The sequence below is a fragment of the Lissotriton vulgaris genome, chromosome 6, assembly GCF_964263255.1.
Source record: "Lissotriton vulgaris chromosome 6, aLisVul1.2, whole genome shotgun sequence".
Lineage (NCBI taxonomy): Eukaryota > Metazoa > Chordata > Amphibia > Caudata > Salamandridae > Lissotriton > Lissotriton vulgaris.
The window spans coordinates 890,538,684-890,557,270 of record NC_141694.1 but is presented as its reverse complement, the minus strand read 5'-3'; the positions used below and the strand labels follow the sequence as shown (position 1 = coordinate 890,557,270).

The following is an 18,587-nucleotide window of genomic DNA, read 5'->3' as shown; positions in this document are numbered from 1 at the left end:
CAGCGTACGGAATCCACCATTTCAATTAGAACAGATTCCGTACTAAATCCAGGGCGAAAGCCGGACTGAGACTCATGTAGGAGGTTATTAGACTCGATAAACGCTGCCAATTGCTATTGTACTAATTTCTCTAAAACTTAAAGCATTGTTAAAAACCTGTGTCTCTCTATTCACTCCTAGTATATAGGTACTTTCACTTCCGGAACTCTTGGCGCTAAGACGCCTCGGCATATGCACGTTTTATAAAAATGCAACTTACTTACTAATGTAAAATGTCAATGAACGGGGTAAGTAGAGAAATGGATTACATAATGTTAAATTTGTTAAACCTGTTTCTCTTCATTCCTATCAAATGTCCCTCCATATTTCACTGTAATTCCTGTATTTAGCATTAACCACCCATCTGTTCCGGTTGTCTGACAGAATATTGTGACTTAAAACATAAATTGTGTCAAAAATATGGTTTACCATAATATTGTGCTCCTATCCTTACAATGGGAATAACAAAAATATTGTGTCAAATATTGTGGAAGATAATATCACCAAAAAAGGTAAGTATATAGTTTTTTTTATAAATAAGCACTTTAAAGTTATTAATTTAAAATATTAACACAGTTTACATCAGGATTGGTTAAATTTACTATGTCCACACCAGTCTAAGCAACAGCAGGGAAAGTGTTGTACTGTAAAGGGTTTAGATTTACAATTCCCACTCCAATCTAAGCAAACGTAGGGAAAGTGTTGGACTCCGTAGAGGTTACATTTACTATTGCCACTCCACTCTAAGCAAGAGTAGGGAAGATGTTGGACTTTTGAGGGGATGAGTTTCACTAATCCAACACCAGTTTAAGCATCAGTAGGAAAAGTATTGGACTTCAGGGGGATTACACATGACATTCTAACTCCTAATCATTTTTAACAAAACAGTTAAAAACATCAAAAAATGATTAACTTATATGATACATAAATAACTAATACTGTGCAATTTAGAAAAAAGACTAAAAATTAAAAAACTTTGCTGTAATAAAAATAAAATTCTTTCTAAACCTACGAAGAACACACAATAAACAAATAAATATCAGAATATTTAATTTAAAATATTACTTAAATACAACAAATAGAATGAACAAAATAAAATAATACAATTTACAATAATTAAAAGCTTTAAATTAAGAAATTAAACTAAACAGATATGACATATTAAGTGACCTATTAAAAATAAGCATAATTCTCACTTACCCAATTAAATAATATGAAGAATTATATAGAAAAATACTTTTAAATGTACTTCCCACTTTATAATACAATCCAAACTTGCTACTAAAATATAAATAATTAACAAAAATAGGAGAATTAAAATTGTCATTAAAATGAAGAAATTAAAGTTAAACACATAAAATAACAATTAAACAATTTACATAATTAATAACTAAATGGCAAATTCACAATAGCAAATTTAGGATTACATTTAAATTAATTATATTTTAACTCCGCACTCTATTTCTATACAAACCCAACAACTCTCTACTAGCATGTAACAAAATATTAAAAATATAAAAAATAATGTACACATTAAGATGAATAAATTACACTTGGATACATATAAAAATCAAACAAAAAATGGTAACATTATTATTCAACTAAACATTTAATTTGCAATAAAAAAACTAATTAACATTAACATTAACATTAAAATCATTATAATTTAATTACATTTGCACTAATTTCCACTAAAAACGGAATAACATACTACTACATTCTACAGGACTAATTAAATGTAAAAAAAATGTAAACCCTTAAAATTCCAATCATGAATAGCAGTTGTACTAACAATGCTAACTTTTAAAATGTATATATTAAAACACATTGGGGCATATTCACAACAAGGAGCTATCTACGAATTAACGGCACTTTTGCGCAGCCATAAATTTACCACCCCATTCACAAGCTGGTGCTAACAGCCCCCAGCACCAGTTAACCCGCAACAGCAGCCACAAAAAACATCGCAACAGAGCACCGGCGTTCCTGTACCAAAAAACCGCAACAACACCACACCACAACATTCACAGTGACCAGACAGAACCGCGAAAAAAACACAAAACACACGATAAGCCGCGTTAGCAGCAGGAAATTTACACCTGCTCTGACCTGGAGTAAAGTCGGACCACAGTCTGCACCACAAAAGGGAGCACTACCACACCTGAAGACAAACAGATGCCATGGAGCAACTGAAAATGCAGCACGGACACCCAAGAGGGACACAACACCCACCAACACCACACCCAGGCCCGCAACCCCCCCCCCGGCTCAAGAAACTGCACACCAACACCACGAATCACAAAACAAATATGTTGCCTGATGTCGCACAAGCAGGTAAATCAACATACATGCGTGGCAAGAAAAAGGAGAATCAGTCATACAGCAATGCAATCACCAACACAAAACACCATACAAACAAAAGACTAAACAACCATTCGGATGAGTCCTAGCGGGTCCTCACTGGACACTCCGTAGGACACAGCCTGGAAGACTAAATCCAAGAGAAGAAGGTGCGCTATGCACCCAACAAAGGAAAGAGAGGGAGAGAGCAAGAGAAGCTCCTGCCTTAGGGACCCCCGCATGGGATGCCCTTGACAGTCATGGAAACAGCAACCCATTCAGCCCAACGTTGCACACACATTCAAATAATTGCCTAGAGCTGTGATATATCCTCCCACAAATCCCGCAGTTCAGAAGACTGCCGGTTTCACGAGACTCAGCAAGGCAATGGCAGGCCATATCGGGCACATGCACAACCTCTGTAACGTGGAACACTACCGTGCACGTATGCTGCATTTACTGGGCGCAGTGCCACTGGCAGTGCTGCGGATCAGTTACCTGCTCAGCTTCTGCATTGCCTATGTCACCTGTGTCCAGCCCTGGTTCCACTGCCGAACATGCACATTTGAGTGTCCCGTGGAAGTCTGCCTATCCAACACAACTGTAGATGAATCGGACTATGGCTTGTGTCTGCGCCCCCTGTTGGATCACAAACAGGAGTGTAACCGAGACAGCCGTGCATGGGATGCCTTGACATACTGCGTATGTATTGGCAGTTGTGCGCGTGTGCAGTGACCACATAGAGGCACTCCCCTATTGGGCGGTATTGCGGATTGGTGAAAATGCATGGGCTGAGCACACCTTCCTGGACCAGTAAATGGATTGGCTCACCCTGGTGTTCCTTGCACATGACAACGTCGTACTATTGGAACACATTGCACATGAACCTACATGGGCATTCATGGACGAGTAACTCCGTACCTGCAGCCACATCTAATTGTTACAGCACAGGTCCCAACAACTAGTAGCATCATGGGGATTGCTCACATATCCCACCACAACAGTGGAAACGTCTGCCATCGTCCGGACTCTGAATGTATGTGCGAGGGAACAACACATGTGTACACACACCTGTGCAAGGTGATGCAGGTGCATGCTCGCAGCAACACAGTGTTGTTTTGCAATGTTGCCAATTCGGACACACTGCTGGGGGAGAGCACGCACATGGCAATCTTAACACGATATGTGAACCTGTCGGACCCTTTCAACTGATCACTGTCAGCAGAGCTGACAATCAGCGCACTCTGGTGGCAGAGCACTATGCAGATACCTTTGGCAGTGAGTCATGCCCCCTCACACAGGGCAATGGGCAGACGTCAAACAACACCTGACTCATCCAGCAAGGCAGGGTGGGCTGGGAGTGTTGCCATCTGTGATGATTTTCGGCCATTGTTGCAACAATGTATGAACCTTAACATGTACCCATGCTGCGTGCAAGTGTCTTAAGCGTGTCCTTGCCTGTTGTGGCGGTTGCCTCATCCGTACTGACACGTGCATGCCTATAAAGTCTAGGTCACCCCACTGGTGTCTAACTGTGAGGTGTCTTGATTAGATTGTCCACTCGTGTGCCACAATGAGCATCGTCCCTATACAGGAAGGGACTGACTGATGCATGTGCAATGGTGGTGTGTCCCTTTTGCATTTTCAACCTCTGTGAGCCAGACACTGTTTTGGGATAGGTGCTGGGCAACGTGCACTTACGTGACTTCAGCAATGTGAGTATGGTGTGCAACCTCTGACCATGTGGAGCAATGTCATACATCATAACAGAATGTGTCCACACAGATGTATGTAAGTGGATATGCGACGTGCTGTTCTGTTGTCACGTGATGTAGGCCACCACTCCTCGCCTGCTACCGATTTGGTCAGTCCTAGCCACAGCCTTATTCAACACATGTACGTGTGCCTAGTTTGGTTGGGTTGTGAGATTATTATTGATATGCTATGGAGACACAGCTAGTACTCACCTTCACAGTCAACTAATTTGCCATGTGTCTCAGGGATACAAATGTGCATAGATTTAAGTTACCATGGTGTAACTTCATGTGCAATCATTGTCCCTACATCCAGCCATACTTCCATACATGAGTGAACATAGTAATGACACTTCCGTGTGATTTAGAATGTTTTATGAACATTCAGGTGAGTGACGGAGCTGGTGCTGTACATGGCCATCTAAGCCCAAATCTCGTAGAAGCCCAGTGGTGGGCCAAACACAGTCCTTTCGGGATTAGGAAGGGGGAGAGTGCAGGCCGCAGCAGGACTGGATTGGCCAGCAGTGATGAAATGGCAGTCTGTGTCGGGGTCCGGGTGCATGCCGCAGAGTGTTCCGGGGGTCAGTATGAGGTGTTTCCAAGGGCATGATGCATAGGTCATAACCGGGCATATGGCGTTGATGGATGCTACTGCCTCCTTCCTCACAAAGTAATTCACATTCCCTTCTTACTCCCCTGATACAGGTTCTGTGTCCGGTGTGTCCGGTGTGTGTGGCGGGGTGATGGCTGCATCACTGTGTGCCACTAACACAACAGACTGTGAAGGTGATGGTGCAGCATCACTGTGTGCCACAGACATATCAGTTCTCTGAGCTGTGTGTGTCGATGTTCCTGCTGCAGTCATCTGGGGCTGGCTCAGTAGCAGCAATGTCAAGATGAAGTACTGCAGGGCATCGAGGTTCCCAGTTACTACTTGCTGGTGTCCAGCCGTGGCAGACAGACTTCCAGCCTGCATCTGCTCCATGGTCCCATTGACCTCTGCATCTGTGCAAGCTCTGTGCTCTGATCGCTGGTGCCCGTCTGACCACACAGTTCTTGTATTAGATTAATTGCCCCAGCAAGGTCAGCCAAGGTCTGTAGTGGAGCATTGTGCGTACAGGGGTTGTCTGATAGGGACTGTACGAGGTCCCTGATGGGACTTAGACACCCATGCATGGCATCGAGTTTGGCTGCCACGAGTTCGAAGCCCACCCGCAGCTGGTCAGCCAACTCCACCTGGCAACGCCACATACGTTGTTGAAACTCCATGAATTGGTCGTGGGTGCTGAGAGGAAGTCGTGGTGATGTGTGTTTCCTGCTGTGTGGTCTGTGTAGGTGGTGGGCTCACCTCGGGGCAGGTGGCCAGCCCTGCTTCTAGGGATGGTGTGCGGAGGCTATCTACGATCCGTTGGAGGGTGTCGGTGCAGATGACCAGGGGGTCCTATTCATCGTCGCAGAAAATATGTCTGGTCTGCAGGAGGTGTTGTTTGTCCCTCTGCAATGTGAAAGGGGAGATGCAGGTTAACAGAGTTGTACATGTATGTTGGAGATTTGCAGATGCAAATGTACATTGTGAGTGTTTTGGTGTAGCTGGCTATTGGATGGCAGTCAGTGAGTTTTTCAACTACATGACGGATGTGTGGTAGTACCCGTGCATTGTCATCACACACTGTCATGCAATGCCTGGTCTGAGTTGACAGTTACTACGCACATATGGGACCTGTTGTGTGTTGTGTCCTATGGTGCTGGTGTTGCACTTTGTGCCTCATTGCCATCATTGCTGATGTTCTGTGATTGCTATGTGTGTTTGCTGCATTGTGGGGAAGTTGCCCCTGCAGCTCTGATTTCGTATAGCCTTCTCCCTTTGAGGCGGAGTGCCTTTAAATTGTGTGCTTTTCGGGTCCTGTTTTGTTTTTGACGTGGGTCATATGTACTCTCGTACCGATTTTGTGGCCTGGTGTATTGTTTGTCTGCTGCGTGTATTGTACGGCATGGGTTGTGTGTACACATGGACATGTCGGAGTGTGACCTGCTCCTTTATGGATGTGATCCGCTCTGGGCTACCTCCATGTCGATTTGTGGGCCATCTCATGTGTTTGGCTCATGCCATGCTAATGGGCATGCAGTGTTACTTGCATATTCAGTGTGGGTCACAGAGCCGCTGTTTTGCTGGATTCCGCACATCTGCATGGGTCCGTTGTGTTATTGATGATCTGGAGAGGGCCCCTTTGTGCACATTGTGGACGGGGGCCTATTTGGCATTTCTATGTGTACTGGAGTGTGCCAAGGCTCTCAGTGACATGATCCAGGGTCATTGTGGGTGTGCAGTGTGCTACACATAATTGTGCATGTGTGCCATTGTTCCCATCTCCCCCATCCACCCAGTACCTGGTCGTTACTCACCCTGGTACTGTTCGGTCAGGTTGTATCGTGCTGTGTCCAGGCCCCCAATTCCTGCCACAGTCTCCACACTGCTGACTGTGGCCACCATTTCCTCCAGGTTATCAATCTCCTCCTGTGTCGCAGGACTCCCACCTCCAGTCGCCCTTTCTGCTTTCCTGTTGGCGGAGAGCTTCTCCTTGGTTTGGCTGTGCATTTCATGTCAGCGCCTCCTGACCTCCTCCAGTGACCTCCTCGCCACTCCGACTGCATTGATGTTGTTGATGATGGCCTGACATATTTCCATTTGGGTCTCCAGTGCTTGTGGGGTTCAGCTAATCCTCTGCACTCGGTCCGGGTGCATCCATGGTACTACGCAGTTTGAAATGTTTTTTTTTCTTTTATAGTTAATTTTCCTGCCAGACGCGTGGGATTTGCAGTACGGTGACTGGTTTTCTCAGATTTTTGTACTGCGATTGGCCTCATTGCATGTTTTTTTGCATTCACGTTTTGCACGTTTATCTGATGACTATCGCATGCTTCCGCATTGTTGTGCATTCCACGTTGACACAGGGTTATTTTCCCACGATGGGCTGCGATGTTGAAAGTTGCGTTACGCTACTCTTGGAGTAGTTATCACACGTTCTTGTGAATATATCCCATTGAATTAATCAAAAAACAATATTTATGTTACTATATTGAGGTAAACAATATTCAAAACTATGTTCTTGTCAACACTATTATATATCAGAAACAAATATTCTTGCCTTGATATTTTGTTCCATGATATATTTGAGACAATATTCATGTCACACAATATTTTTTTTAATCTAGTATTTGTATAATTCACCATCTATTCCATCATCAAGAATTTTTTTCTTAGATGTAAAAGCCTTATAGACTAAATGAATTTGAAGCTATAAGAGTCGACAAAACTAAGTGTAGTATATTTTTAATTCATATGGCCAAACGGATTTCTTCTCATTCTAGGCATCAGCAACCATGTACCCGCAGGCATTTAAATGGAGCCTTCTAAAATCCAAACATTTAAAGTATTTTTTCACAAAGCGGTTTGATTGATCATCAGTAAAAGAAAGTTTAGGTTAATTTCCTTAGTTCTCATTGTAAAGTTACCTGCTTGTCTCCCTCGTCATCATGTAGGCTCCATATTCTGTGGACATGCTCAGGGCTCTGCAGCCCTCTCAGGCTAGGTTCGGTTTAATAAAATAAAAAATGCGTTTATTGTTATTTCTGAATATTTTGATTGTGGAAAAGCGTATGATCTATTTTCTCTTGCATTCACAGACTACGCTTATTGATGAGTGGGAATGCCCCAGATGTACCATCCTTTTCAGCAGTACTGCGTCACTGGAATCTCACCAATGTGTCAATGAAAAAAAAATCAGCGATACACCACCAAAATTATTAGGGCCAATGAAAGCAAAGGTGAAAAACAAAGTGAAACTGAAGGAGCCTGAATTGGGAACGAACATTGTGCCTCGTCAAGGGGGCGTTTCAAGTACTTCTATTATAAAGTTGAGCCCTTCCAGCTCAGCAAGTGAGCCTGCTCCTTCTACCAGGGGTGCAAAGAGAAGAAATGCCAAGTCTTCAATGCCCAGAAAAAAGGGAAGAGACTCCACTCATTTAGAGGCCTTTCCCTGTCGTGTCTGTGGAAAGGTATTCGGCTGTTTTGAAAAACTAACCGTTCACAGTTACTCCCACACAGGAGAGCGTCTGTGCAGATGCCCACAACCGGAATGTGCCAAAGCTTTCATTTCTAAATATAAATTAATAAGGTAAACCATTTTAATACAATAGAATGTGTGAGTTTTCAGGTTGTACGTTGTGCTTCAGCAATGTCCTGTTCTATTTAAAACATAATTATTAAATATGCTGTAAATATTGCAAGTTGTTAAAAATTGACTAAATTGTGTTCAAAAGCTCAGTGAAGAGGGATGTAGAGTGTTAATAGAGCAGACGCCTCTTTTCAGATGTATGGTAGGTTCAGGTTTTTATTTTGAACTAGTCATATATATACTGTGTGGTCAACATCATATCAGGAGTAAATCCATACTGCACCATGTGGCTTCGCAGTGGGGCAATTTTACGCCACAATGCGAGTTTGAGAAATAAGAATGGGGAATTACATGCTGCAGATGCAATGTTTCTCACCTTCGAACATTTTCCTCATTAGGGATCTGTTTTGTAATGCAAATTCAAAATGCTATACTTGGATACATTTTGTGTAGTAAAACTTCTGGTGGCAAAGTAATTTCATTTTACTTGGAATCGGAAACCACGCATTCCCCACTGTGTGGACAAAAATAATGAGGGTGGAAAGGCGGGATTTTTACTCTAGAATCAGAATAGCATTTTTCTGGAATCCCGTCACAGGTCGACTAGACCTTTTTACCTGTCATAGAGTGTAGAAGGCAATCTCTCTTAACAATGTAGCATCAACTTGCACGATCCCCATTGCTTTCCCCAAAGAACCACTGACTAAAGATCGAGTTTAAAGATTTATTACAAAGCCAAAAACAGTTGGGTATATAAACACCTCAGCAAAAGATTCAGAAGATAAACAGGCACTAATACAAACATAATTCTACGGAAAAGTCTTAATCGACTAAGAAACAATACAAGTATCTATTCCAAAATCATCAGACTAACAAGAATTGCTATAACCTGGGTTTTAGTAGGCATCGGAAAAGGAAGGAATAAATCCAGATTACTCTGTCCCTACACTATACTAAGTGACATCCCTACTTAACAAAGTTCCCTCCTATCAAAGATGTCAGCCGTGGTGACTTCCAAAGAAGCACACTCACTTTGTTCGGACTTAGCCTAAGAACCCCTCTTGCATAGCAAAGCTCTCTGCCTGATCAACATCTTCCTTCGCCCTCATGCGCATCTGCTCTCTCTCTGCTTCGGGGTGCTGCCCCTAATACAAAACCCCACAATATGGGCGACACGCCCTAAGGTACGCCCCTCTCAAAGGTATTAACTTTCAGTAATTTCCATTACGACATCTTCATCCTTGTCCGTTGAAAACGTCCTTGGGTCCCAGAGCCTTCTTCTCTTGAAGTTGCTTCCCTAAATTCCGCAGCCACTCCTCCATGTCTGGGACTACCATCCTAACGCTCATACACAATGGGCCCTTCTTCTACAATCTCTAGTTAACCTTGCACCTGCAAAAGAACGCACATAAATCGGCTCACAGTTCCATGTTACTTGCAATTAATTTTCTAAAGCAACCTTCTAGAAAAGACATTTCCATGATTTAATGTCAAGTGAAACATTCTCAATTCGGCCTACACAGTCTTTTTCCCCACCTGGGCCTCTGCACGTTTCTGGGTATCACATCCTAACATGAGCAATACATTTTCGTCCATTAGGCCTTCATCATTATAGCAAAAATACATTTTTCTAAACACATTTTCTAACTCAAGCACTTCTATCTCGTTATATGAATACAATAATGAATTTCTAATAAAGCATCTTAATACTTTAATGAATTGGGTAAATACTCCACTGCAAACAATACTTCTAAATTAAAGTGGCATTAATACCTTCAAAACACTTTACGTTACTCTATGTAAATTCTGGCACATTATTTCATAGCCCTACATCACATTTAAACATGATTAAAGTCCTTTATATATGTGGGTGCTGATTATTCATGGATATGGTGCACCTCTTACAATTTCTAACTCAGTTTTGCTCTCTCTCAGTCCCCCCTTTGATGACCTGTGCCATCACCACCAACCCAACGTCTCTTAGGGTAGGAACCGAGCTACACAGAACTTGCTGCAAGTTTCCCTCGCTTGAGCATCTCCAATGCCCTTAGACTTCGATATTGATTGTCTTGCAAGTTCTCCATTCTCTGCTCTTGTACTCTCATCGACCTTGTCAGCCTATTTGACCTATACCGTTTATACAGTCTCAGCAAACCCCATAATCCGATCACACATGCCACTATGATGATAAGGGGTTTCAGTATGTATCCAAGGAAACTCCTTCCCAGGCTTGCAAACCAGTTCCCAACATTTCCAAATCCCTTGCCGACTGTTTCCCATGCATTCTCTTGCGTCAGATCCTCAATTTCGTAATGAATTGCAGTAATGTTACGTATATATTTCTTCAGATCCTTGGAATTATCTGGAATATACGTGCAACATTCCTGAACCTTTAAAAGTTTACAGACTCCGCCCTCTTTCGCCAGAAGGACGTCTAGAGCAAGACGGTTCTGCAAAACCATTGTCCTTATCGATAGCATCTCACCCTCAATCAACACCAATGACTTAGCTGTACTCATTGACAATTCATCCACCACAGTTGCCAACCGCCGTATCTTCACGTCATTTAAGATCACTCCCAACATTGGTATCGCAGCTCCAAACACATCACCCACTATTGCACCAGCACTCTCTCCTCGCTTTACCCTCGTCAAGTGTCCACCTTCCAAGAGAGCAAAGTCCTCGGTGTGGTATATCTTAGGAAAAATAATCGCCAAGTAACATGTCCCATACGACTTATCCGGCAACCTCACGTACGCATTTTTCCCACAGACAAAGTACACCGTAGGGATCACTTGTACCACACTCTTTAGGAAATCCTTGGTGTAATATTCCAATGTGAAAGTGTGTTCACAAGTTGTCTGGCCCACATACACATTTTCATAATACGTCTTTGGTCTGTGCAGGCACAACTTCCCTTTCTGTACCTCGTCCAATGCCATCGGACCATAGCTTCCCCTTGTCTTATGCAACTTCTCCTCATCCGTCCAATCTACTTTACCTTGCCCTGACGCCTGCAACTGCTTTTGTTTTGGATACCTATCTTCTACCTGTTCTATGAACTTCTTCTCTACCTCTACCAATGAGCAGGTCAAATTGTGTCGGTGAGCATATGAGGTGTCTATTTCTCGTGTTGGGATGAAAAAGTATCTAAGTCTATCCTCTGACTTATAATAATCCCACTTGTTCAAGTGTTTATAAGCAGGGACCTCTGGAAGCACAGCATCATAATTCGAAAAGAAATATTCAAAATGATTCCGCCCATAAAATATGCTAAGCAGCAAACTACATGAAATTCCATATGTCAATGGCAGGTGATGGTATCTAATACCCTCGTCTACTGAAGCCGGCAACTGCATACACACATAACAATCTTTCGCATCCATCGCATCAATGTATTCATACAACAACTTTGCATACGCATTCTTTCCAAAGTTTCCTTTAGACAAATCTGCATGTAATCTACAGCTTTCTTCTACTAGCAAAGCTTTCTCAGCTCCTATGTTGACCTCTTTCCGGCTAGGAGTGGTAGGTGTAGGCGTTCCCACGGCCTCCACTTCCTGCTTTTGTGGTGCTAAATAAGAAACTAAAACTACTAAAAATATAAAGAATATCACTACCCCTATAAGTGTGTCTATAATACACTTTGCCCTACGAGTCGGGTTCCCAGCCTCCATGGCCTCAAACAGTGTGATTCGTCTTCAGCAGCAACACAAAGTCTTTTTCTTGGCTTTATGAAAAATTCTCGAACCACACCTAGAAGCAGAAATCCCCTTTCATTTCTCCATTTTCATTCGCATTCAGGCGACCCTGACCCTTCTCCGTCCTCTAAGGGATGTCCCTAAATTTCTTCTTCTTCCACTCGGCTCTAAATATATTCAACAGCTATTTACAAAGTCTTTACTGATCAATGATGATATTTGCTCCAACTGCACATAGCACGTAATCCAAAAGTTCCATTCGAAGGACTACCGAATCATAAGCAGGTATCTCAGGACCAAATGTAGGAAAGATCAGTCTATTCAGGATTAAGTCATGTATCTTGCCTAGGTAAGGGGGATTAGGAATTGTGAGTGTCAGTATGCCTTCAATTTCCAGTCCAGGTACCAACAGTATCACTTCCAACTTAACGTTGGGGATCGTACTGGTCACAGTCACTGATCTCACCCTCCCGGACCTCAGTACACCTGGCATTTGTCAAAGTGTAGGTCCACTCCGGAGTGGCGTATCTTCGACAAGGTACTCTCACCCTCCTTGATCTCCTCTGACCTTTTTCCTCTGACTCTTGGTTTTCCCCTTCCGGGTCTGATTCTTCAGATACAGGTGCAAGATCTCTTTGAGAGGCCAGCCTCACATTCAGTCGTCTTCCCCACTCAGGCCAACTAGCCTCTGTGCTGTTCTCTCCTCTGCTTCTCGTTGGCACACCCTGCTCATCACTGCCTTCAGCTTGCTCTGGGTTGAGATCACCTTCACAGCAACTTCCCCATTCAGAGGCAGATTCCGTGTCACTGTCGTCGTGACCTCCTTCAGCTCGTCGGATGAATTACCAGCTTCTTCGGACACCCCCACAGCTTGACTTGTCCCCTCTAGTGGATCTTCCTCCACAGCTGGATTTCCATCAACGAGAGGAGCTGTTTCTTCCAGGGGTGCTGGGACTCTTCGGGTGTGAGAAGCATGTATCCAGTTCGGCAATCCACCACACTTCACGGCAGTGTTCGCCACCAGGATAACTTGAAACGGGCCTCGCCAGCGCACATCCAGGCAGCTCTTTCTCACGTGATTCCGCACCAGGACCCAGTCACCTGGACACAGGTCGTGACAAAGGTCTCTAGAAGCCGGGATTTCAGCAGTCTGCACCTGAAGAGACACAGAATGGATGAGATCAGATAGTCCCTTGCAGTAGTCAAGAATCAGATCATCTGTGATATTTAACAAGGCTGCTGAAGGGACGGACGGCAATCTCATAGCCCTCCCCATCAACACCTCATGGGGTGAGAGTCCTGTCCTCCTGTCTGGTGTACTACGTAAGCTCATTAGCACCAACGGTAAAGCATCTGGCCATTTCAGGGACGTGGATGAGCACACTTTCGCCATTCGAGCTTTGAGGGTTCCATTTATTTTCTCTACTATGCCAGAAGCCTCTGGTCGATAGCTACAATGCAGTCTCTGGTCAATGTTCAGTGCAGAGCAGAGCATCTTCAAAACTTCACTGTTAAAATGCGTCCCTCTGTCCGATTCCAAAGAGGTCGGGACCCCGAATCTTGGCACTAACTCCCTCAACAATAATTTTGCTACTGTGAGTGTATCGCACCTACGAGTTGGGTAAGCCTCAACCCACCTGGAAAACACGCACACAATCACCAAGACATATCTGAGGCGATTACACCTCTGCATCTCAATGAAATCCAGTTGCATTCTGTTGAAAGGCCCCCCAGACCTTCCAATGTGACTCAATGTGACTGGTGTCCTTTTCTCAACCTTCATTTGTTGACACGTAACACACCTCTGACATACTGCTTCCGCAGCCGTTCGAAACTTGGGATTGTACCAAGTCTGCCTGAACACTCGCATCATTGCATCCCTTCACAAATGCACAGGACCATGTATCTGTCGAGCCATCGGGCTCACCAGCTCATTCGGCAACACAGCTCTCCCATCAGCTGAAATTCACAAGTCCAGTTCCCCTTTGATACAACCAGAGGTCACCCACACTCTTTTCTCAAACTCTGACGCTTGTTCCTGCATCTTCCTCAATTCATCCCAGGTATCAGCCACTTCAAGTATCATGTTTAGCTCGGTCCCTCCCTGCATCCCCTCGATAACTTGATCAGTAAATGAGTAACCTTGTTCTGCACAATAGCGTGCAACTTCATCAGCATAACGATTACCCAAGGACACAAAATCAGCACCTTTGCTGTGTGCTGTACATTTCACCACAGCGATTTCTGCTGGGCCCTGCAGAGCCTCCAGCAGTAACCCGACAAATTCTCCATTCCTGATAGGGGAACCTGACGATGTCATGTAACCCCTTTGAGACCACAACTGACCGAAGTCATGAACCACACCAAACCCATATCGGCTGTCGGTGTATATGGTGACTCGAATTTTGTTGGCTGCCAAACAGGCACGCGTCAACGCAATTATCTCAGCCACCTGAGCGGAGTGTACTCCTTCTAGGCAGGCAGCTTCGACTATCCCATGAATCGTGCAAACAGCAAAAGCCGCTCTTAACTGTCCAGCACTGTCTCTTATGCATGAGCCATCAACAAAGTAAATTTCATCAGGGTCTTCCAATGGCTCATCGACAATGTCTGGTCTAGGTTTGGTGCACAGTTCAGTCACCTCAAGGCAGTCGTGGTCTTCACAATCATCATCTAAGACATTTGGCAATGGCATTAACGTAGCAGGGTTCAAAACCGAGCACCTCTTAAGGGTCACATTCTCTGCGGCAAGTATAACCTGCTCGTAGCATGTGAGCCTATTGTTGGTCAAGTGCTGCGTTTTGGTCCTGGTCATTAACAGTTCTACTGAATGTGGAACATGTACCACCAATGGATGTCCCATCACAATGCTTTCACATCTCTCAATGCTGACACCTGTTGCAGCAACGGATTTGAGACATCCGGGCAACGCTGCGGCTACTGACTCTAAGGTAGCCGAGAAATAAGCAACTGGTCTACTGACACCTCCATGATCTTGGGTTAAAACTGCCAACGCGCAACCCTCTCGCTCGCAGCAGAACAATGAAAACAATTTGCTGTAATCAGGCATTCCCAGAGCCGGAGCACGACATAAGTCCTCTCTCAACTCAAGGAAAGCCATCATGCAGTCTGTGTCCCATGGTACCGGATCACTTACGTCCTTGAGCGTCAGTTTCTGCAAGGGCTTTGCCTTCAGGGAAAAGTTAGCAATCCACTGGCGACAGTAGCCAACCATTCCCAAAAACATTCTAACCTCTCTCTGTGTCGAGGGCACCATCATTTTCATTATGGCCTCTATCCTATCTGGAGATACCTTTCGTTTGCCCTTTTCTATTCTGTGTCCCAGATACTGGACTTCAGACAGACAGTACTGTAACTTGCTGGTAGATACCTTGTGACCATTTTCTGCCAGATGGTTCAACAAAGCGATGGTGTCTATTCTACAGGCATCTTCTGTCTCTGACGCAACAAGGAGGTCGTCTATGTACTGTACGAGAACCGAGTTCTGGGGCAGTACTAGACTCTCAAGATTCCTTTTTAAGAATTGGTTAAAGATCGATGGGCTCTCTGTATACCCTTGAGGGATACAACACCATGTTAACACGCGATCTTCCAGCTTAAATGCAAAAAGAAATTGGCTCTCCTCATGTAATGGTATTGAGAAGAATGCCTGTCACAAGTCAATCACTGTGAACCACTCAGCTTGTGCTGGAATCTGAAACAATATCACTGATGGATTTGGTACCATTGGACAGCATGGAACAACTATGTTGTTCACTTTTCGTAAATCCTGCACAATCCTGAACTTCCCGCTAGGCTTCTGCAAGCCCATGATCGGAGAGTTACATGGACTGCCCATTACTTTCTTCAGAATTCCCTGTCTAATCATGGATTCAATCACAGGTTTTATTCCCGCAATTGTTTCTGGAGTCAATTTGTACTGGGGTGTTCTTGGAAACTCTGCATTAGGTCTCACTTAAATCTTAACTGGCTCCACTCCTTTGATCAATCCAATCTCCTCTCCTGTAAAGTCCCAAACTTCCTGTCTGACTGCCTCTCTCAAATCCCAGGGGAGTTCCTCCACCGTTAGTGCAGGATACAGTTCTATGCACACATGTGTGTTTGCAACCTTAAAGGCAGCATCATCATCATTTGTCTCTAACTCTACTCCCTTAGCTGTACAGTAGATGGTGCAGTTAAGTTTACACAACAGATCCCTTCCTAGCAGACACACAGGACTAGAATCGCATACCACGAATTGGTGGCTGTCCCTGAAATTCCCTATTTTTACTGGGACTGTCTCAGTCAGTGGGTTTGTCATCCTCCTATTTGCGACCCCTACAACTTGGATAGTTTGTCCGGAAAGTGGTAAGTTAGGAACTACTGCAGACCGTACCGTAGAACGAGTAGCACCCGTATCCACCAGAAAGGTGGTGGGGTGTCCAGCTACATCAGCTTCTACAAAGGGTCCCCTCTGGTCTATCTCTAGTACTGCACCATCCTGTCACTGGGTCAAAGTGATAGTACTCGTCTCCGTCTACCATGAGAGGCATCTGCTGGTAAACCTTGTTCCCTGCCGCAATCTTCGGTGGCTGGGGAACCGGAGCTCTAGGAGCAGGAGTCCCCCCTTTTGCCGCCTTGAACTTAGCTACTGTTGCCCTCGATACTTGAGGGGCCTGACTCTCCTCCTCCTCTTCCTGTACCTGATTTTCCGGGTTATGGGGACACTCGCGTCTCCAATGCCCGATCTCATGACACTGATGACACTTAGTTGTCTTTTTCAGAGCCGCCAGATCTACTCTTGGCCTTGGGCCATCCTCGTTGTCTCTTTTCTGACCGCCCGATTTCCTCCCTAATGTTCCATTTCCAGACTGACCCTGTCCTCCCGGTTGCATCTGGACTAGCATCAGCTTATCCTTGAGCTTCTTAGTCTTAGAGTCTATCTCATCACTGCAGTACCTTGCATACCTCAGGATCTCGTCTAGAGGTTTGTTCTGCCAACAAATCAAATGTTGTTGTATCATGAGACAAATATCGGGTCTCAGTCCCAGAACAAACTTGGACACAAACTGTCCCATGTCCTTTGGATCCATCACATCCAATCCACTGCACTGCTTGAATATCCGCAATAATCTCTCATAGTACTCATGGACTGTCTCCTTCGGTTCTTGTCTAGTTCGATCTATTTTCACCCAATCTATGTCCTGTGGTGGTACCTTAGCCTTTAACCACGTAATCGCCTGTTCGTACTTTATTATCACCCTAGGTGAGGGACCATTCGTGACTGTGTCTCGTTCTGGCTCCTCTGTGGGCCATTCAACGCTGACTTTACATGCTACCCACAGGTCCCCCGGAACCACGATGTCAAACAACGTGTTCAAATCAACCCACAGTACCTTTGATATTTTTACGAACCTCTCTACCTGCTTGTACCATTCTACTGGACTCTCCCTCAATTTAGGAAATGTGTTCGTAAAGGCAGCCAAATCTCCCCTGCTCCAGGGTACATGCACATATCCTCCGTGAGCCACCTCCCTCAAGGGGTACGCCTCTACATTTGTCAACCCCCCTCCTGGAGATGTCTCTATAGCGCTCTGCCTAACACTCTTCTTCTTTGACCACCTTTCCTCCCATTTGTCCAGTTGGACCCATGTTCGGATTCCCACTATTAATTCTCTGATGTGGGTTTTTAATCCGATCACTCTCTTCTCGTCTAGATCTTGGTCTGAATACTGCAGCCTATGGCCACCCTGCAATGCCTTTGTCCTGGTCAGATCCACTGAGTATTTGTTCACTAGTTCGGTTATCTTCTCGTGAGCTGTCCTAGCTCTGCGAGTAACATCTTTCGCTACAAACAACAGTTCATCTGGTTCGTAAAGTTCTATTCTCTCCAGGGGTATTGTACCTTCCACTATCTCCTCCACCTCTGATTTAAGTCTCAGCACATCTATTCTCCTTGCCTTTATCACCGCTCTCAATGTGCCTTGACTAGAGGTTTCACTAGAGTCTCTCCCCTTACATTCCTGACTCACTCGTCTGTCTTCCTCTGGTGTGTTATGGGGAACACTTCCTCGCTCCCATCTTTCACGGTCCCAGTCTTGTCTTCTATCTGTAGATGCAGGGGGGGACGCTCCCCTATTTTCCTCCCCCCCACGGTCCCATTCATGTCTGCTTCCATTATATGTACAGTGAGACACCCCCCTATTCTCCTGACTTCCCTGACCACAATCCTCCCTTGATCGGTCGCTCGGGGTATCCACGACCGTCTCCCAAGTTCACAAATCTGGCCTTAATTCTCTAATCGGCCTTGGCCGTGGCCCTCTCAAATCCATTGGTCCTCTTAAACCCCCCTGTTCTCTGGATGAGTCTGCCGATGCTGCCAAAGGAGTGCTCCTTTCTATAGGTCTGGACCATTGGTTCCACTCGTCCGCCACATTACTTCTACCTTCGCTGGTACTTCTCTCTCTGTCTATTTGTGGCAGACTCTCACCTTGTGTCTGTTCTGGATTGTACACTGATACTATGGGACCTATGGTGACAGGCACCGTAAGGGCGTCTGGCAGTCTCTGAGAACCGAC

General features: G+C 44.7%; 1 protein-coding gene across 1 annotated transcript in view; it reads left to right on the top strand.

Annotated features, from left to right (window-relative positions):
- The window catches only part of LOC147708117 (zinc finger protein PLAGL1-like), a 149,073-nt gene that overhangs the window by 122,292 nt on the left and 8,194 nt on the right, over positions 1 to 18,587 (top strand). The window contains exon 4 of the mRNA XM_086925308.1: positions 7,818 to 8,308. Within this exon, the coding sequence (XP_086781434.1) occupies positions 7,818 to 8,308 (491 nt within the window). The remainder of the gene's footprint in view (positions 1 to 7,817; positions 8,309 to 18,587) is intronic.